The 21,743-nt window shown below is 41.6% G+C and overlaps 1 protein-coding gene across 3 annotated transcripts; it reads left to right on the forward strand.

Moving 5' to 3' along the window:
* The first annotated feature begins 5,944 nt into the window (after positions 1-5,944).
* coro1cb (coronin, actin binding protein, 1Cb) lies at positions 5,945-21,233 on the forward strand. 3 transcript variants are annotated; one of them, XM_026173883.1, is made up of 11 exons: positions 5,945-7,916; positions 14,282-14,481; positions 16,480-16,602; positions 16,867-16,996; positions 17,212-17,393; positions 17,484-17,603; positions 17,931-18,035; positions 18,136-18,281; positions 19,479-19,536; positions 19,670-19,912; positions 20,243-21,233. In XM_026173883.1, exons 1-11 carry the CDS (start codon positions 6,035-6,037, stop codon positions 20,360-20,362), a joined length of 3,309 nt encoding a protein of 1,102 aa, XP_026029668.1. In that variant the 5' UTR covers positions 5,945-6,034; the 3' UTR covers positions 20,363-21,233. The 3 variants fall into 3 exon arrangements, with proteins under 3 accessions (XP_026029668.1, XP_026029669.1, XP_026029670.1); XM_026173884.1 differs by lacking the exon at positions 5,945-7,916 and adding an exon at positions 11,051-11,406; XM_026173885.1 differs by lacking the exon at positions 5,945-7,916 and adding an exon at positions 11,055-11,121.
* Positions 21,234-21,743: the final 510 nt, after the last annotated feature.

The raw sequence follows: 21,743 nt of genomic DNA on the forward strand, positions 1-21,743 counted from the left end.
TACTGGATTTCCTTTATTTTAAATGCAGAGAAGGTAATCTATGACATCAAGATGATTGCAAAGCTTAGCACATGCAGGTTTACACACATGTGTCCCAGGCAGTTATTTCAGAGCTTTTTCTAATTTTTTATTTATACTTTCTTTCTTTCTTTCTTTCTTTTTTTGTTCTTTTTTTTTTTTTTTTTTTTTTTTACAGTGTCGCATAGCCTAAGGCTTCTTCTGGTTTGTTTGTTTTTAAAGCTGTTTCCTAAGTGGTGTGCCACAAATCCAAAGTTGCTGTGCCACAAGGTTTATTCTCTGTAAAATTCTCTGTTTGGTTGCTCTTGTGTCGATTCCCTTACTGGCGCGCTGGGTGTGCTGCTAAAGGATGCCTGTTTGTCTGCAGAGAAAGCGTGTGCACGATGTATTACTGTGTTTAGCACTTAAGAAAAATGAAAACTGTGCAAAGAACGAATGCAAATCATTTGGTTATCTTCAACTGTGCATTTATTCTTTATTTTTGTGGAAATTTGGTTTGTTTTTAATTCGATAAGTATGAACAACAGTGCAACCTCTGTTCCTTTTTCTCCCCGGACTAACTGAATCACAGGGAGCTGCAGGTTTGCTCCACTAATTAGATTAAAATATTTTGGTGCTCAATTTAAGCTGGTCTTTTCCTTCACATGGCCATTTGAGTGTTACGTAACACAAGATGATTGAAAGAGCTTGCAACTGAACAACTTCAAACTGAAAAGAGTTTGAATTCAGAAATTGTAACAAGTGATGAACTTGCAAAGGTTTGTGAAAGACAGATTAAGGAAATATTATATGGAGCTAAAAAACTGGTATGCTTTAATGTAAGTATGAAGCTATAGCCATTATCCAGTTAGCTTAGGTTAGTGTGATGACTGGAAGCAGAAACTAAGTTTATGGGTCTCTGTGTAATCCACCAATTTATTTCACTACTTGACATATTATCTTACTTAAAAAATGTGAAAAATCTTCTTTTTTTGTTTGTTTTTGTTGTTTTTAGTTTTCATGCTACGCTAACTAGCTTCTGACTATACCAATCAAATGCCAAGGTGGTGTTGATTTTGTCGAAGTAAGCATACATTATCAAATTTCAAACTATTTCTTTAATGTATTAAAGGTGGGATTCCACGTTAAGCCAGTTTTTAGCATTTTAAAGCTCTTGGCACATGGACCTGATTATGGTTGACAAAATTCCTGCATCCCTGCACCACAGCACTATGTTTGGCTGGTTTTGTCCCTTTTTTTCTATTTAAGTGCCTTAACCTCAGCCTTAGCTCTAACATAAAGCATCACAGGCTTTGCAAATTTTCTGTGAGTGTGTTGATGGTCTGGCTTTTTGTACATTACTTAACCTCACTCCCAATAATAACCATTACCCTTTGCAATGTATAACTTAGCACATATTATAATGTATGCAAACACACTCGAGCTCATTTACAGCAGCATCTTCTCCCTCAACGCACTTGGTGGACTTCCATTTATTAATAGCCTCTAATAATGATGTAATTGTTTGATATTGTTGAGACTTGTGGTACATTGTATTGGTTCAATAGCTGAAGAACCTTATTTGCTGGAATGAGAACTATCATTTACATTAAACTGTTAGATAGGATGAATTTATCTTTGAAATTTACCAGTCTGTACATATTTTTCTCTACAATTTGCTATTTGAGTATATTAGCTTGCAGACATGGTCAATATTTAAGAAGAAAGTATTAAAAATGCTACTGTGTATTGATAAGTACTCATAATTAAGTTCTCGTGTTTGTACCACGCAAAATATTTTATATAATCTCTAATTTAGGCAGTTTTCAGGCTCTATGGAAAATGGCTGTGTTTGTTTTATTGCATTAGTCCCAGGCATCAGGCCTCAAAATGACAATCCTACTGAAGAGCCAAGCACTGAGGACGTTAAAAACACATTGTAATGTAGGGAGGGGGGGTTTATTTGAGGTATTTGAGTGTATTTATAGAGCACAAGTCAGCCCCAAAGCACGTGAGCTTGAGTGGAAGATGTAAATAAGTAAAAACCTCCCTGAGAGTAAGATTTTGTTACGTTTGATGCTTTTTGTTAACTTTTGTGTACTGTACATTGCCAATGTTCATGTGTATGCACTTTTTTTACATTTTGTTAATATGTTGTCCAGTCTAATGTTTATCATGGAAATAAACTATTTCCTCTGCATTATCTGTGTAATCAGTTGGATTTTGCATGCATCCAGTGTAGACAACACACACTAGACTAAAGAACAACTCAGTTTAAAATTTTAGCAATGCGTGTCATCATTTGTGTAAACATATAGACTCAACAGCCACTTTGTTAGTTACATCCTTTCAGCTGCTTGTTAACACAAATATAATCAGCCAGTCACATGGCAGCAACTCTGCATATTTAGGTGTGAAGACATGCTTACGATTACCTGTTGCAGCTCAAACCAAGTATGAGAATAGTGGAAAAAAGGTGATTTAAGTGACTTTGGATGTGGCATGCTAGTTAGTGCCAGACAGGCTCGTCTGAATGTTTCAGAAACTGCTGATCTACTGGGATTTTCCCACATAATCATCTCCAGTGCTTACAGAGAATGGTCTGGGGGGGAAAAAGAAAATATCCAGTGAGCAGCAGTTCTCTGGGAAAATGGAGTCTTGATTTCTGCTGTAACATTTGAGTGACAGGGTGAGAATTAGGCGTAAACAAGATGAAAGCATGGATCCATCCTGCCTTGTATTAATGATTCAGGTGGCTGTTGGTGGTGTAATGGTGTAGGGGATCATTTCTTGGCACTATTTGTACTCCTTACTATCAATTGAGTATCATTTAAGCACCATAGACTACCTGAGTATTGTTCCTGACCATTTCCATCCTTTTATGACATCTTCTGATGGCTGCTTCTAAAAGGATAGCACACCCTGTCGCAGAGCTTAAATCATCTCATACTGGTTTCTTGTACAAATGGCTTCCACACCTTTGGGTGTGGTGGAACAGGAGGTCTCATCTATGATCTGCAGCATCTGTGCTATCATGTCAACATGGACCAAAATCTCTGAGGAATGTTTCCAACATCTTGTTGATTCTTTGCAATGAAAAAATAAGTCTGTTTTGATGGGAGTTCAACCTGGTACTAGTAAGGTGTACCTATAGTTAAAAATAAAAAAAAATTTCTTTAGATGCAGTCTAGTTATGTTGGTACGTTACTACTAAAGAGAATGTAAGGGAAATGAAGCAAATCTGACCAGCAAATCTTCTGGTCTTGTCTTTCTCTTTTAGTCAAATGGACAGAGCAGAAAGCACCCTTATTGAATTAGTCAAATGAAGACGGTGTGACATCACAGGGCAGGTGACTGCTGGAGGAGCAAAAAGTCCAAAGTCCTACGGGCATGCGAAGCATCTGTTTGAAACATCACCCTCAGTAAGTAGCTTCCTCTTTCCATCTGCTTTCTGTAAACATTTTTAGTGTTTTCATGTCAGTGGTGCTTAGATAACATTCAAAACTATGGACAGTTAATTGCTCGAGGGGAATTCAGAATAGTTTCAGAAAGTATTCATTAACAGTAAAGACTACAATAGAAAGCTAGTAGAAAAATGTATGTAACTGCCTCATGACATTTAACAACATAAGAATTTTCATTCAAGCTTTGAAAAGCTCCATTGCTGTATCACCATCTACTATCATTAGATGTTTAATATGGATATGTAAGTATATAATTACATATGTATGGTAGATGTTTAATGAAAATGTTTTTCAAGTTTAAGAAACACCTTATTGGAGCGTTTAGTTTATTTAAATCCATCATGCCACCTTTAAAATTGAAGGCCATTTACCTTTTTATGACCAGCCGTACAGAAAGCTATGGAAATTTTACTGTCAGACTAGATAATGCATCTGAATATCATCCCGTTGTACTGACAGTCTGAATTTGAATTTGAGCTTGTTACTTTGTGAGTTAACACTCTAAAGGAACAGTAATGTAGTTTTAACTGGAAAAACAAAGCCTATGCAGAGACCAGGCTAATAGTTTGGGTACTCCAAGTCACAAGTCTCTTATAAACCGTGTGCCTACTATTGAAAGCATGACAGACACATGAATGGGAAATGAAGAGGGGGTGGGGGTTTAAAAGTCAGTGTCACAGATGCCTCCGCCGGCTGCCCTTGTAACACAGCCATCCCAAAATAACACTTTAACACTTTAGATACAGTAAAGCTGCAAGTCGAGCTGTTTTTAGCCGCATAACAGATAACCAGAGCTGGAGAAATAACAATGAATGATGAATTACATCCTACCTTCCCATCAGACACTCACAGTATTATTAAGAGCATTATTTATTTAATTTTAGATACGCATTTAAACATATTTTTGGATGAACCACCTTCCCATTGGCTATCACTTTAGCATCACTTTATTTAATAGAATAATATATTTTTACATTCAAACAAACAGAATTTTTTTTTTAATTGGTAAAGATTCGACACAATCTTTATCTTATGTGAAGGGAGCTAAAACAGGGGTCAAGGTTCAAAGATAACAGTTCTGTTTTTATCTTATTAGGTAGGTAGACAAGCTTAAAAGAAGTGATGAGCCACTTGGTGCTCCTCAGGCGTGAAATGGCTGAAGCAGAAGTACATTCATTCCAAATCCTGAAGAGGTTTGGTCAGTTTCCTCACTCCTTTTTCAGCCAGCAAAATCCGTATTACTATGGCGATTACTCAGTGAGAAAACTTCTCATGCGGCAGCTCGTGATTTGGTGTTTGAAATGAAGTCTGTGTGTGCACAAAACTACCTCATGCAACAATACACTCTCCTTGCTTTGCACTTGGTTTGCCTGAAAGCTAAGAATACCAATTCCACATAACACTGAAGCCCGTTAAGCTGTTTTCCCCTTTGTAATAATGGACCTTACACCATCCATCATCATGTCTGTGGTTAAACTCTGTTCTCATCAGACCCTGGACAAACGATTCCAGCTGACCTTTCTCTAAACCCCGTCACCAAAACAATCACAAACATTTACAGACAGTCTGAAGGCAGGCACGCACAGCACAAACACGCCTTGTCTCAGAAGCAGTAATTGACAGCGCATGACGCCTCACAAAGGCACAAGCTTGACTAAAATGTATTTTCTTGCACTCACAAATTATACAAAACATGGATTAGATGCTACTGAATGCTTATTAATGTAGTGATTTAGGTGTTATGTGTTTATTCAGTGATATTAGATTTGTTCAGACTGCCTTGTCTGACCTTGGCACCTGGCAGCTGACCTCCTATATAACTCGTCGTGTTTCCTTTTTGGCCTCCTGACTCATTGGCAGCAGCCAGACCCACTTTAATTATAGCCGCCACAGCATTCCTCTTTGACAGAATAGGAAGAGATAGAGAGAGAGAGGCCTCAGGAGGGCAGGTGTGAACAGTGCAGAAGATTATGCAAAAATAGAGAAAGACTCAAGATAGTTGATAATGGTAGCGTCTGTTGTGTGATTTCATCTCACTGGGATGGGCAGGCAAGCCATCCGCGTGACTTCATTATGCCATGCTGAATCTTGAAGTGTCCCTAACGCTCTTTTTCTAATGCTAAGACAGAGCAACAGCCATGGGCCAGAAGCTGGAGAGGCTGTCGGAAAAAGACGAAGACTCACTTGATAACTCTGACTGTTCAGAGCAAACCGGAGATACACAGCAGACAGAGGTAGCAGAACAAGACGAGGGCAAACAGCAGGATGATGGCAGCTTTGTCACCCCGCGGGGTATTGGTGAGATTAGTGGGATCAGTGGCAGCAGCCTAGCCACTGGGAAAGCATGGGAGCACACAGTCACATCTCCATGGACAGACCCTCAAAGTGGGCAGCCAATCAGGCCTCTAGGTCAGAAGGAGCACCCTCTGAACACTAGGACAGAGTGGGTGGGTGGAGTAAGTAGAAATACAGAGAAGTCAAAAACTGTCCCGAGGGCTAAGGAGACTAGACAAACGTTTGGCAAAAAGCAAGGCTCTGAGAATAAGGCTGTGGCCTGTGCTGGGACTACAGCCATGGAGAAATCAGCCACATGCAATCCAACTACTGAGGAAGACTTTGTGGTTCTTGAGAAGGATGAGACGTGGACGTCACCGGAAAGGGAAAACGATATTGTTTTGAGGCACAGGATAAACACAGAAAAGCCTGAATCACTAAATAAAAGAGGAAGTAAGGAAGACACACCAGATATCTGCAATGACGATAACTTTGTACATCCTTCCAAGAATACCCCTCGGGAAAAGGGTAATGAAAAGAAAAGCAGAGGAAACTCTGACACGCTTTTAATGGGAGCTGACACACATGCTAGGACTTCACCCACGGTCTGTTTTAAGAGGGAAATGGGTCAACGTTTGGCTGAAGTGACAGGCAGCAGGTGTCAGCTAAAAGGAGCTGGTTGTGTTGGAGCTGGAGCCCAGAGTGAGACAACTGGTAGCGGAATAGCAGAGGGGGAGCAAAACTTGAGAGACCACACCAAGGAGAAAGTTTCTACTGACATCCAGCAGGAGCACCTGTCAACGCTAAACAAATCCAAAAGTCAGGATAAGGAAAGCCACAGTTCGGGGTTTCTTGCACAAAGACAACAAGTGGATCAGTCGTACCAGAACAGATTTGCTGGGGCTGTGTATAAGAGGGCTAAAGCAGGGGTCACGGGCATTGTTTCAGCATGCACCAAGAAAGATGACAGCCAAGATGTTGGCAAAGCAGCCAACTCTATAACACTGCTACTGCAAGACAATCCCCCATTTACAGTGGAAGAATGTGATTTGATCCCTAGTCCTCCTCTGCCAGAGAATGGAGGCTGTGATGGAAAGATACAGGTCGCAAGCCTAAAGAAGGAGAGCGAGCTTGTTTGCTTCTCTGCTGTCATCACCCCTCCACCTTTAACTCATGTGATGCCCAATAGAGACACAACAATGATGAAGCAGCTTGACACAAATGCGGTCAGTTCAACAATGGCACCAGACGCCACGTCTAACAAAGGTGAATCGGTGACAAAAGAAAAGCCCAAAATCAAAGGTCCACCGCCACCGGTTCCCAAAAAGCCTAAAAATCCATTTATAAAGCTGAAAACTGCACAGTTAATGTCTACAGATGTGCAAAGACGAGGAAAGGAACACCTGCGTTCAGAGGAGAGGGTCAAGAGGAGGCACACTTTTCATTTTAACAGAGACCTTCCGTGCAGCACTCTAGCTAATCAGGACATGTGCTTACTGTGGGATGAAAAGGGCACTTACACTGTGCCAGCTAACATTCGTCGACTCTCTGCTGACCTTAGCCCTTGGGACCATCTTTCACTGAGGCACATGGATGACCGGTATGGAGATATGATTGACTTCGAGTACTGTGTGCGAATGGCAAATCTGTCTCCAGAGGAAGAGACACAAAACTTGGACATGTGGCAGAAAAGAGTATTCCCAGAGAGACGGACCAGAAGTAAATGGTCACCTCCACCCTACGCACAAAAGCCCTCGAATCCATTTGAGACACTTCCCAAACCGGAGGTCACAGCTGAGAATGAAGGTGAAAGACCAAACCCTGCATCTTCAGGGAAAAAAGAAATAGACCCAGAGGTCCAACCTGAAACAGTCCACACACAGGTCAGCGACCATAACCACGTTAACTATGCTTACCATAGAGATATAAGTGATCGCAGCACTGAGAGAGATGCAGGGAATGGCAGTGAGATTGGTTCCTACAAGCCTGTGGCAAAAATTATCAGAGAAGCAAACCAAATGCAGAGACATCAAGCCGGACGGGGACCTGAAGGGTCCAAAGCTCCAGTTCGTGTGTCAGAGCAGAGTCCGAGCATCAAAGTATCCCAAATGAAGAACGCCTTTGATGTCCCAAAGAAATCCAAAGAAAGGCCAGCAGAAGTGCAACAGTCTCCAAAGAAAGGTAAGTTCTTACATATATTCTATCAAACCATTTATGCAAGCAGTAATGTTGACTTTCACTTAAAATAGTTATCTCGTGGTATATGAAATCTACTAGAAGTGTCGTTTGATCAATTCAAACATTTATGTTCAAAGTAAGGTCATGGTTGTCTACATAACGATGGGCTGATTAAGACTGATGTGCTTGAGTGCCAGTTATTTGGAGGGAAAGTGTTTCCATAATATATTTTCATTTGATAACCCAGAGAAGAATTCGCTGCAGTTTCCTGCAGCTCTAAGAAGTGTCCTTTTGGCCTCTTTAAGTAGTTTGTTTTGGTTTTAAGTCTGACCTTTAACGTCATAACTCTTGTGGACAGGAGTAAACAGTTGACAGATAGAGTTAGCAGGAGGCTGATGAGTAGTGGAGCTAGATATTTCTTTGAAGAGGTAAAAGCAATAACCAAAAACAGCTCCATTTCTATTTACAGCTCTATTTACAGCAAGCCTTTTACTCATGCTGAGTGAAACAGAAGTCTACAATAAGGTCTAGGTAATGAACAGCAGTCACAAACCGCATACTCTAGTTAACCCTGAGGTGTTAATGTGAATATTAATATAATAGACCACCTTATAATCCCAGTGGCAGTCTTGGAAACTGTCCATGATTTTCCCCCAACTTCTGTTGACACATACTGGGATAGGCTCCAAAGCCCTTGTCCTTATGTAACAAGCGGGAAAAGAAATTGGAAATGCAGCATTAGAAATTAATGAGAAGTCAGTGTTGACCTTTATGAAGACATGATGATGGGAATGAAAGGCCTGAAATAGGCCTGTTACTTTCTTATCTGTCCCAAAGGTCAATAACAACTTTAAAAAAATTTGAATCAGACATGTAATTACTAGACTGCATAAAAACAACTGAACCCTTTATTTTAGGCATCAACTAGCAATAAGGGAAACTGGTTCTATCACAAACATCTACAGATGAGGACAAGTCAAACACACATCTCCTCAGCAAATCCAGCCCATTCTTCTTTGGCAAATCACTCAAGCTCGTCCAGATTTGATCGTCTTGTGGCATGAACCTCGCTCTTTAGTTCATGCCACAGATTTTTCTCATTTGTGCAATACATCAGTAATGTGGAGGTAGTTCTTCACGTGAAGCGGCGTATGTTTTGGGTCGTTGTCGTGTTGGAAGACAAAGCGACAACTTAGATCCAGTTTTGCTGCTGACTGCTTGAGTTTTTCTTTCAAAATCTTCATACATACTTTTTCTTCATGAGTGCTCCCACCTTAATGAGCTGTCCAGTTCCAGACACACTGAAGAATGCCCACTTCTACCACCATGATCCACTATAGGGACGGTGTTCTTTGGGTTGTATGATTCTCCCTTCTCTGTGGCCAAAGTTTGGTTTGGTCTCATCTCACCAAAGAACACATTTACATTATTCATAATCTTTCTCCAGGTTGTCCTTGGCATACTTAACTCTGGTTTGAAGGAGTCTCTTCTGCAGAAGTGGAATTTTTCTTGCTCTGCAACCTCACGGTCCCTACCTGTGCAGGGTTCAAGTGGTTGTCTTCTTTGAGACTACAATTTTCAACCTTGCTAAGTCATTCACTGATGTCCTGGCAGTTGTTCTGGGGTCTTTATTCGTGTCTTTTTCTAATTTTCTTTCCAGAGTCTTTGACATATTGTGCTTCCCACCTTAGCTCCCATTCCAGCTTGGCAACACTGTGATAACTTTGTATATCCATCTCCTGCTTTGAGAGAATCTTTTTTTTTTCTCAAGCCCAAACTGATTTCTTTTGTTTTTGGCACAATGTTTTCTCAAGTGACAGGTCAAACCCTTGCCGGTGTTTTTATACTGTGTGTAAACTGGAAGATAACCCTCAGTTTTAACTTGATTTTACAACCTATAACATTAAAGCACATCATTGCATACCAGTGGTTTGTGCTGTGGCTCAATAAAAAGGTCAGTTTTTGTTTAGAAAATTTTGACAAAAACTTTCAATCTCATGGGGGAGGAGATGATACTTGTGTCCTCATCTGTACTTAGCTCATCTGTACTTTGCTTTAACCTCCTAGGACCTGCCGTCCACATATGTGGACATCACATTTTGGGTTATTTAGACCAAAATACTAAATTTTGCTCTACATGGGCCTGATATCCACTTACAAGGACATTATACTGCTACTGTTCTATCAAAATTTTAAATGAATATCCTCATATGTGGCTCTCATTTTTCTTAAAAACAAAAATTCTTTGTTTCTACATTCATCAGGCCCCAATATGCCCAAATATCAAAGAGAAATTAAAAATGCATGTCGTGGAAGAGTTCAGGTCTTAGGAGGTTAAATATGTTCAGTGAAAATATAGTCACTTAATTCAACAAAGGCAGCATTTAATGGCTGATTCCCCTTGTTAGACTGGGTGCGAGAGGTCGGCGGATCAATCCAAATATCGATAGTATCCATACCAACACTGGTATGGGATGGATACTAACGCGATAGGATGAAACCAATACACCTTAAACATCCACTGTGAAAAATGTCCGAACCTTTTGTGCCGACTGTCACGTCTATTTTATTTATGACCTATAGTACCTATAGCATAACAGAAACAACGAAGGTTGTCCGAAAGTGCTTTAAAGAAAGGCATATTTACATTCCTGGTCTCCAAAAAAAAAAAAAAAAAATCAAAAAAAAAAATCAAAAATCCCCTTTCAAACTACATAAAAAATTGAAAGGCATTGTGGAAAGTAAAAAATCACAGTGATTTAATGATTATTAAACATAAGGTGTCCGCATAGGTTTAAAGTATTGGTATCGGTAATACTGGCCCTGTATTTACTTGATAGTGGATCAATACCAAAAGTACAGAACAGTACAAATGAGCGCTCGTCCTTTCTTTTTCATGTTTTTGGACAGGACAAGCTGGTAGGTGGGAGGAATGGGACGGAGGGGGAGGGGAGGGACCCTCACACAAAAGATGCTCCTGTTTTTCCACATTTTTTTGCGCTAAACGAATATTTTCAGAATGTCTCCTTAAACAGAAACACGCGGATACAGTGAAGACACCCAGTTTTCCAGCAAACCCCATCCCATTTAATCAGAAGCAAAGAAAAAAATCCGACTTTTCATTTGCGCATGTGCCGTAGCCAGTCGTCAGCGTATTCTATTGAATTCAATAACGAGATGAGAATAGACGAATACTAGACTTCCGCAGGTGAGGACCGAGCTGGAGATGCTCTGTTTGCCATCTGGCATCCTGAAATACCACTAGATTTTTTTAAATTGCCTCTGGCTACCCATCTGCAGTGAAGAAAGGGGAATAAGAGCATTGCGGCTGGGCTTCTTTTTTTTTCTTTTTCTTTTGGTGGTGAAGTCAAGGGATACTAGCAACGTCCTGCAGGATAAGGGCCCGCCTAAACTACCACATTCATGAGTTGTGATTGATTTGCCCCCCCTCCCCTTCCCCGTGCGTACGAAAAATCTTGCATAGATTTAGGAGGTAAGAAAGAGTGACATTGTGCATTTTGCGTGTTATATATCAGTGGTTTGTTGTGCAGCATCTGTGTAGCTCGTTGGATGGGTTTGAGAATGGGAGCAGCCAAAAAAGAAGGGGGGAAAAAAACCTTTGGGTGGAAATATCTGCACTTGCGTCAGCTGGCAGAGCTCCACCGCAGCTAACTGTTAGCAGCTAGCCGTTAGGATGCAAAACGCGCTGCCCAGCTAGAGCAGCGGTAGTTCGTCCCCGGTAAACGCTGAGTGAACCACACACAAACCCCGCATGTGTGAGGAAAAACACTCCCCGCCCGTCGCCTCCTACTCGCTGGCGGTGAAACGCTTGCGTGCCCGCCGCTGCTGGTGACCCAGCCCCGGCCCACCGGCACAGCTGCCGAGCTCCCCCCCCCCCCCCCGGCAGTGCGGCGGAACAGTGTCTGCGGTTATCACCTTCCCCTGAACCGTATAAATTTTAGTCTGTTACACCGTATTTGGTTAAAGCTTAGATTAAACTTCGCTTAGTGCTGTGTTTCTTGGATATCTCTGGGGAATGCTCCCCCAAAACCCTATACTGACCAAAACACACATGTCCACCCCCCATCCTCTTTTTCTTCTTCTTTAAAGCCGGTTTGCTAATGGCACGTAAAGCTTTTAAATAACGGTAACTATCTACTTTTAAGAGTCTGAAGAGGTCATCTAAAATCACAAGTGAACATTGACTGCTAAATAAAATTATTAATATAACTGATTTAAAGAGGAGAGCGGGGGGCGGAGGGGACATGCGGAGCTTTGTGGTTGTGTCGGCTAACGTTAGCCAGCAACCTTTGTTTAACGCTAGCACGGAGCCTCCAATGAATACGACGTACATGAAATACTCAGCCTTTAATTTTAAAATATATATCCCATGTATGTGGCCATTATTATAAACAAAAGCTGAATTGGATTTAAAGTGGCAGTATCGCACACACCCATTTAATCACAGTTGCCCAGACTGTGAGTATAGCAGCCAGGGAGGCCACACACCTTGGGGGGCTGCTGACTGAGTCTTTTTAGCATCACACACCAAACTGTCCCCCTTCTGACTCTCGGACCACAAAATGTTAGCACTAGTCTTTACCTGCAGCGTCAAGGCTAAATACTGTGTGCTCTGCTGTCTGTAAGGCCACCATCATGACGCTCAGTGATGTGTGTGCTGGGGTTGGGTGGTGGAGGGCAGAGAGCATCATTTTAAATAAGTAGCATCAACTAAAGCCTGCGGGGTTGTGAGGCATCTCATCTCGTCAGGTGAATATGTGGAGTGAAGGTGACTGCTGCTGAATGGAGATCTAATATTGACTGAGGGAACATGCTGTTCCGATGGGCTGTAAACAGCAGCGCTTTGCTGTTCAAGCATTATGCAGCCCTGCAGCAATGTGGTCAGTGTTTGCAGCTTTGGGAATTGCCATGGGAATTTCCAGAGCAAGCATTGTATTTCTAGGAAGAGCAATTCACCACTTCCTTATATTGCACAAAGGTGTGATAATATTTGCAGATAGAAGTGCTTTTAAGGCATTATCAGTGCTCTCCATATGGGCAGTATAAACTGTGGCTGGTGAGGTAGTTATTTACACACTAAATATGAATTAAAAAGCAGCCACATTATTATACGTGATGCAGCAAAACTACAGAAGAGTGTCAGTCAGTCCTGATCTGTACACATGCGCACAGTCCTGAAGTCTAACCAGCCTGAATAATCAAAGACATCTATTCAGTGTGGGTGTATAATGGGCTTTACAGCGTCAATCTTATCTTGACACATTGAGATTGGTGAGACTGGAGCAGCTCATTCTGCTTTAAATGTCTTTAAAATCAGTAAAATTCTGGAAAACTTATTTGCAAAGCTGTTTTGTTTTTTGTTTTTTTTAACTAAACTGCCAAAAAATGATGGTAGTCAAAAATAATGCGTGATTCAGCTTTCCATTTTCAGAATCTGTGGCTCGACGTGTGAAAGCAGGTGGGTTTGGTGTGTTGACAGACCTGTGGATGTCAAGAGGGAAAAAAGAAAGCCTGCAGCTTGTGTAACGCTCAGTCGGTTCAGACTGGCACCTTAATTACTGTCCTGAGACAGGATGTTTCCCACATAATTATACAATAAAGCCTGTCACTAAAACGGAATAAAAGTCCTGAATACCGAGAGTTTAGGAATTACAATAGACTGTGCCTAAGACAAGCCAGGGTTAACTTCATGAGATGTCTGCACTTACTACCTGATGACTTGGGCTGAATTCAATAAGACACGGGGGTAATGTGCTTAAAGACACACAGAGCTCCAGCGTGCATCAACAATTCAGATCATAGCCAGAATCTTGGAGCAACAACAGGCCATCTGTGGTGTGCTCACAGGAACTGATGCAGCACTTTAAAAATATAACATCCGCGATGACGGGGCTGAACTTTCGTTGCTGCATCTGAATCAATAGACCCAAAATACATTTTGTATGTACATGTTTAAGACTTGAAATGAACCGCCTTGGGTTGTTTTTAATATACCCATCTAATGTGTACGTGTCACACTCGGCATGCAAGATGCGTCTTCTTCTATGGTTTAACTTCATAGCATTTGCCAGTAGGTAGAGCCGACTTGTTTCCTCTGCATGCACAGGACCAAATTTAGTCACTGTTAATGAGCATAATGTGAGATGAGAGTCTGTGCTGGCACTAAACCAAAGTTACCCCGAGGTAACTTTGGTTTAGTGCGTTTACCAGTCTGCACAAATCTGAGGTAATTGTCAGATTTGTGCAGACCAAGAGGCCACTTGGTTTTCACTTGTGTAGCAAACTGTCGTCATTTAATTAGAACATTTGCCTGCAAAATGCACAAAACCCTGACATCCTCTCTGCAGATATGATGCGGCGAGTTGTGCGACAGAGCAAGTTCCGTCACGTGTTCGGCCAGGCCGTGAGGAACGACCAGTGCTACGATGACATCCGCGTGTCCAGGGTCACGTGGGATAGCTCCTTCTGTGCCGTCAACCCCAAGTTTGTCGCCATCATCATAGAGGCCAGCGGGGGAGGTGCTTTTCTTGTACTTCCTCTCCAAAAGGTGAGATGCCTTGCTTCCATCGGTGTCAAAGAGTTGTGATGGCAGATCCATTTAAATGATATAAGAGAGAATAGAAGTGTGCAGTCGTGTGATGTGATCTGTGATGTTCTTTCTTCCGCTGTGGTGGGAAATCATTTTGTTACAAAATGTCCCTCAAATGATGTTCATGTGATATGATAGTGCAGCGTTTTTTCACTTTAAATGCAGCTCACAGTATCCAAGTGGTAATTCATATTCAGAACTGGCCAAACAAGCTAACACCACGACAACACTGAATAGATAGAAACAGCTACTGAACAACAGTGTGAAAGCTGTTATACTTTACGCACCTCATGAATAAGAATATATGTAATTGTTACATTTCGGAGTTCACCAATAATAATTGCAAGAAAAACAAGATTGGGGGGGATCTCAGTGACCACCAATTAGTTGATCTACTGAGAGAATGTTTGCATATAAGCAGCACCTGTCTGGGCGCAACATCAAAGAAATTCTAAGTTCTATAACTAGATATGCTCACCGGCCTCTTTATTAGGTACTAGTAATAATAATAATGCATTGCATTTATATAGCGCTTTTCGAGACCCCCAAAGCGTTTTACAATTCCACTATTCATTCACTCTCACATTCACACACTGGTGGAGGCAGCTACAGTTGTAGCCACAGCTGCCCTGGGACAGACTGACAGAAGCGAGGCTGCCATATCGCGCCATCGGCCCCTCTGGCCAACACCAGTAGGCGTGATGGCCACCATGTTGTTTAGATTGAATTTTAACTCTATCACCTGAACTGAGACTCATCAGAGCAAGAAGTGTTTTTCCACTCTGTTGTCCAACTTTGTGGAAGCTGTGTAAATTGGGTTCATTTTGTTTTAGTTTAGTTTTGAGCTGACAGGAGTGACACCTGGTTTGGTCTTCTGCTGGTGTAGCACATCTGCTTCAAGGTTTGATCTGTTATATATTAACAGATTATTTTTAAATTGATTTTTTTAACTGCTGACATCACCAAAATATTTCCACCCAAAGAAATTCTGCTCACTGGATAGTTTCCCATTGTCTGCAAACCCAAGAGATAGTTGTACAGGGAAAATCCTAGTAGACCAGCAGTTTCTTAAATACTCAGACCAGCGCAGCTGGGAACTCGGCTGAAGGCCCATTTGAACTTATGGATATGATGTGATTGGGGTGTTTCATAATGACATTGCAAATGTTTTTGATCTTAATATCAAAGGCAAAAATTGTGGCTTTAAATGTCAGGTTGGAAAAAAAATCTTTTAGAAAACTGTTCCTGGTTCAAAAATTGGACACTGATAGTGTAAAGCTTATCCAGAGGCACAGGGGGTGTTGCAGCACACTCTGTCATTCAGAACATGGTGAATTAACCATGAATACCGGCTCTTCAGTGCGCCCCTGCTGTTAGCCCATAGATAATCAATGTTTAAATTCGCACGATTCTAAAGGCATTCAGTTTGTGTCATGTTACAGCTGTATCAGTCAACACATAATCCACACAGAGGACAGCTGCTCTGACATTATTTTAGGCTGCTTGGATGATTAGGTTATAGTTGCTGCTCAGTGTCCTACATCTGGAGTAAAGTGCTTTTACTTTGAGTCATGTGGAAAAGACAGAAATGATACTTGGATATCAGATTTTAAGTAAATACCCAAAAAGCATTAAACTGATCTCCCGTCTGCAGCAAGTTGTTTTGCAGCTGAATATCAAAGTTCACCACCTCCACTTCGGCCACAAATGAATTCAGTCTTTGGAAAACATCGTGAAATGTTAGGTGCTCTTTTTAGGGGTTGTAATGGACTAAATGTGATTAAACAGACTTTTGTGAATGAACATGTGTTTTCTACTAAAATTCAACAGGACTGAATCGCTTCTGTTGGCAATTTTTGCCTATTTTTAACTCCTATCAGCTAGCTAGACTTGACTGCGCTGCCTTAGCTTACACTTTTTGACCTCTTTATAATAAGCTTGTGCTGTGTGTTGTAGACTGGCCGTATAGACAAGGCCTACCCGACAGTATGTGGTCACACAGGCCCAGTGTTGGACATCGAGTGGTGTCCTCATAATGACCATGTCATTGCTAGCAGCTCGGAGGACTGCACAGTCATGGTAAGAACATGACATTTGATTTTTCTTGGGGTTTTTATGGTTTATGCTTTAGTATTTAACAGAGCAGTACTTAAAGTGCAGTTGCCCTTTACAGTTTATGTATTGTGAACTATGTGCTGTATAATATAAGAGAAAATAGGATGTTGTTATAAACTAGAATGGAGTTAATGTACCGCTGTAAAACTTGCACTACTTTCTGTGTAATATTTATTTAAAAAGATCTTTATTCAGCAGATTTTCTCTAACTTTCTTTGTCCGGTGTAGGTCTGGCAGATACCTGAGAACGGACTGGAATCTCCCCTTTCAGAGCCTGTGGTTGTGTTAGAGGGCCATTCTAAAAGGGTTGGCATTGTGTCTTGGCACCCCACCGCACGCAATGTTCTTCTCAGCGCAGGTAACCTTTACCTGAAGCTTTGGAACAATCCATTCCCTCCAAGTGCAGTAATGCTGCCTGCATGGGTAACTCATCCTCTGCACACAGCTGAACTCCAGATCTGACCGATTATCTCGACCCCCTACCGTCGTTGCATTGCTCCGTGTGGTGTAAAGTGCTGAAAATAAACTCGGACAAAGAGGCGTGTGCACTCACACTGTGCGTGTCCATTTTAGGGTGTGACAATCAGATCATCATCTGGAATGTGGGCACAGGAGAGGCTATGATAAACCTGGAGGACATGCACCCTGATGTTATCTTTAGTGTCAGCTGGAGCCGCAACGGCAGCCTGCTCTGCACCGCCTGCAAGGACAAGAAGGTCCGCGTCATTGACCCTCGTAAAAAAAAGATTGTGGCGGTAAGTGAAAGCCCTGAGGGATTCGGGGGCCGTAGCGCTTCACTTCAAAGCATTGATCGCCAAACCTGACCAGTGTGTTTCTGTTTTAAGGAGAAGGACAAAGCTCACGAGGGAGCTCGGCCAATGAGAGCAATCTTTTTAGCAGATGGAAACATTTTCACCACTGGATTCAGCCGCATGAGCGAGCGCCAGCTAGCCCTCTGGAAAACTGTATGTCACTGAAGTCATTTAATACTGAACACACTGATACATCACATTACACTGTTATCCTCACGACACTCCTGTCTTTTAAAGTAATGTTAAGGTTAGGGAATTTTGCTTTCTGTCCAATAATACAAGTCAAAATATCAGGGGCATCGTCAGTTTCTCCTGTCCTGATTGGTACAGGAGGAGCATTTATCTGTACTCTGAGGCTATGACACCTCATCTCCAGCTGGGGGCAGTCAAATCAAAGTCTAACAGGGGCAGATCTATTAGCTCTGTAAATGTTATCCGACACTATGCTGTCACTACATGGGAGGAATTTTATGTTTCCAGGATAGCATGGATGAACCAATATGTGTTCAAGAGATGGACACCAGTAATGGAGTCCTGCTGCCCTTCTATGACCCCGACACCAACATAGTTTACCTGTGTGGAAAGGTACATCAACCTCTTATTTACAAATGCTTTTCTTTTTATTTGAATTACCCTTTATCACTCTTTTCACAAACTTAACTTTAAGCTGTGAATGTGTCCTCAGGGTGACAGCAGCATTCGGTACTTTGAGATAACTGATGAGGCACCATTCGTTCACTACCTCAACACCTTTTCCACCAAGGAGCCCCAGAGGGGCATGGGGTACATGCCGAAAAGAGGTCTGGATGTCAACAAATGTGAAATAGCAAGGTACAGTAATAATATTTCTACTCGATGTCCAAGGTTAACTAGAAATAAACTAAAAACTACGATTCAATGTGAAAACCCATTTTAGTTCATTAAAAGGAATATGAGACATGTTAAAAAAGTAAGCTAAATTAAATTCTTTTTTTGAAATTGGAAAAATGAACTAAAATAAAAATATAAAGGAAATATCATTAGTTTTATTTTCTGTCAAAAATTTACTACAGCTTGCCTGATGAGTCTTTGATGGACGTGTTTATTGAGACGAGCAAGTCTGTGAGTCGACTGAGCACTCAAAGGACCTTCTTTCTACATATTCACCCATATGCATAGAAGGGCTTTTTTTTCTTCTAAGGCTAATCCCGTTTCACCCAACATTTACGCACTTGCGCTCCAATGCGTGTATCAGGGGCAGCTTGGGGTTCCTCGACATGTAGACATGTGATCGAATCGCCGACCTTCTGATTGGTAGGCGACCTGCTCTACCTCCAGAGCCGCAGCCTCCCCAAATTAGATTTACCAGTAATTCTCAAAGTGGAAAGTCCCCAAGGAGATGTGACTCACAGTTGAGGGAATCACAGAATATTTTTTTTATAAATAATGTAGTTGTGGTATACCATAGAAAATGTGTGTGTGTGTATGTAGATGTGGTGGTTATTTATGCCAGCAAAACAAGTGTGTTAAGTTCATAACTCTATTTTTAGCTTAATCCAAACTTCACTCTAAGCCCAAAGCAGCAAAATCTGTGTTTCAGATAATATTTTATGTGACCAACAATCCACAGATGTTCAGTATCAAAGTATTCACACTTTAGACTTCATGTAAAACTCATTTAACATAATGGAAAGTTTTTGTTTTGTTTTTACTGTAAAGCCATAAGGGGGGAAAAAAACTTCTATAATAGTGACATCTTTTTATTCAAATGTTTAAATGTCTATTGCTTTGGCATTCATTCATATTACATCAATGCGCGAAGGCTTTTATCAGTTGGAAAAGCTGTAAAACTTGTGAAAATGCAGTTAAAAGTCCCAAGCTTATGTCCCCCTTTATATTTTCTAAAGCTGTCCAATTGTCCGGATTAGAGTCTTTGTCAGGCCAATTTTAGTCCCTGGCCCTGCTTTAGAAACTAGAAGTAGGACTTCTTTTGATATTTTTGCTCCTCTGACAGCTCGTATTCTTGTCTAATATTAACTTTCTCTGTAGGTTTTACAAATTACACGAGAGAAAATGCGAACCGATCATCATGACAGTCCCACGTAAGGTAAGTCTGTTTATATAGCTTTACCTGCCTGCTGTGCTTCCTTTGCTGCTCTAAAGACCAGGTCCTCTAACTTTTACACCTCAACATTTGTTTTTGTTTTTTTTCTCTCCCTGTATCATCTGCACCTGCCCAGTCGGATCTGTTCCAGGACGACCTGTACCCAGACACGGCCGGCCCTGATCCCTCCCTGGAGGCGGAGGAGTGGTTTGCGGGCAAGAACGGTGGGCCCATCCTGATCTCACTGAAAGATGGCTACGTCTCCACAAAGAACCGGGACCTGAAAGTGGTCAAGACGAATGTTCTGGAGAGCAAGCCGGCCACAAAAGTGGAAAATGTCCCGACTGTCCAGAAGCACGCTTCTCCACAATCCTCAGTAGTGAGTGTCGGGACTGAAAAGCCGAATCTGTGTTGTGTAACGTCGTCTCATTACTGCTCCCTCTTTTAGCTGACTTTTCAATTCTCCGATCCCAGTAATTATTATTATGGTTGGAACAATTCACTAAAATTATGGATCAGCACATACTCGGGTGTTGGAGTCACAATTGAGTGTGACAGCAAAGGAAAATGTTAACTGCTTGCAGGGTCTCTAAGTCAAGAAATAAATAAAAAAATCACTGTTTCCAAAAAGTTGTTTAAATGTTTAAAATGATAAACGACGTTTTTAAATGGCTTCATGGAGCTAACTCACTCTGTGTTTTTTGACCAGAAAATGGAAGACAAGCTGGAAGAGGTGCTCCGAGAGTTCAAGTCGCTCAGGGACCGCGTCATCCTTCAGGACCGTCGCATCGCCAGACTGGAAGAGCAGGTCGCAAAGGTCGCCATGTAAGACGCGGCCCCTTCCCAGGACCACTCGTCGTTTTTAGGGAGAGAACCGACCAGATGGGGTCAGCCACGGCCAAATTCAACAGATTCGGCTTCATCGAGCTTGGCATCGTCCCCGTGACGATTCCAAGCCCACATTCCAAGATGAACTTTTTATCTTTCCTCATCAAAGCCTTCTGTCTCACATTTCGCCCCGACAGCACGGCGGGAAAAGGAAAAACTCTCGCAGCCCGTGTTCACATCTGAAGCAAAGACATTTTTGTTGAAGGAACAGTCTTAATTTCTTTTATTTTCTTTGTTTTTTTGTTTGTTTTGTTTTTTTCAAATTGTGGTTCTTATGTAACGTTTGTACTCTACAACTGTATGTAGCATCAGTATTTCCATTGTTCATTTTTGTGTTGCCAAATATGGATTGTGTGCCATTTCATGCACTGCTTTTACATTTTGTTTTCTTTCTCCTGTTGTACATTCCAGTCACAGCCTGGTAGAATGATATAGCCAACCTGGATTGTTTTTTGTTTTTTTTAAACAGTATATGCTTCTTCCTCCCATCAGTTTGCTCAATGATAATCCATCAGATTTATGAATGTGAAAGAATCCCTTCTTAAAAAAACATTTTATTCCTGATCTTCTGGGCTTTAAATTTAACTGGGGTTTTAATCGAGGGAGAGGGGTGGGAGGGGTGCATCTCTCTGGTGTAAATGTTGTGCAAATGTAGTGGTGCCTCTCGTCACTGTCAAGGGTCAAAGGTTGCCCTCTCCAGTGTATATTGGTGTTGGGAAGGGACCACTCACCCAGCTCGTGTTTCACTCAAACCCCTCCCCCTGACGAACAGTTCTGTGCACATAATAAAGATTTTACACATGGGAACCCTCCACCTGCCTCCGTTTATTCTGATCCTTTTGGTGCGTCAATCCAAACCCATCATGCTGTCTCATTCAAGTTCTCACACTGAAAAATTAAGCGTAGCATTTCAGGCTAGTTTTACAGGCCTCATCTGGAGACGCACTGCGCATCAGTCACTGTTGGCAAGAAGGACATTTGATGACTGCTGTAAGTGTGATACTATTTAGCATTTCTACCACTTTCTTACATCTCAGGTTTACAAGATCAAGGTAATCTCACAAGGTTGCCAGATTCCATTTTGCTTATGACAGCTGTAGCTATTTCACAACATTTAGCATTCAAATGTGTTGTTACTTGGCTGAAATCATCTTCCTTTGGCTGCTTCCATCTGTTCCCCCTCGCTCCAGTCCTCTACATGTCGTCCTTCACCATGTACATGAATCTTTTCTGTGGTCTTCCTCTCCTCCTGCCTGGCGGATCTATATTCTGTGTCGTTTGTAGTCCCTACATTTCAAATCACTCTCGCCTCCACACTCCTG

This window comes from Astatotilapia calliptera, chromosome 7 (assembly GCF_900246225.1).
Source record: "Astatotilapia calliptera chromosome 7, fAstCal1.2, whole genome shotgun sequence".
Lineage (NCBI taxonomy): Eukaryota > Metazoa > Chordata > Actinopteri > Cichliformes > Cichlidae > Astatotilapia > Astatotilapia calliptera.

Excerpts from the sequence above, each read along its gene's own strand:
- coro1cb (XM_026173883.1), top strand. The coding sequence starts at position 6,035 with ATGGAGAAATCAGCCACATGCAATCCAACTACTGAGGAAGACTTTGTG. Across the intron at positions 7,917-14,281 it reads GCAACAGTCTCCAAAGAAAG|ATATGATGCGGCGAGTTGTG; the intron begins GTAAGTTCTTAC and ends TCCTCTCTGCAG. Across the intron at positions 19,537-19,669 it reads TCATGACAGTCCCACGTAAG|TCGGATCTGTTCCAGGACGA; the intron begins GTAAGTCTGTTT and ends GCACCTGCCCAG.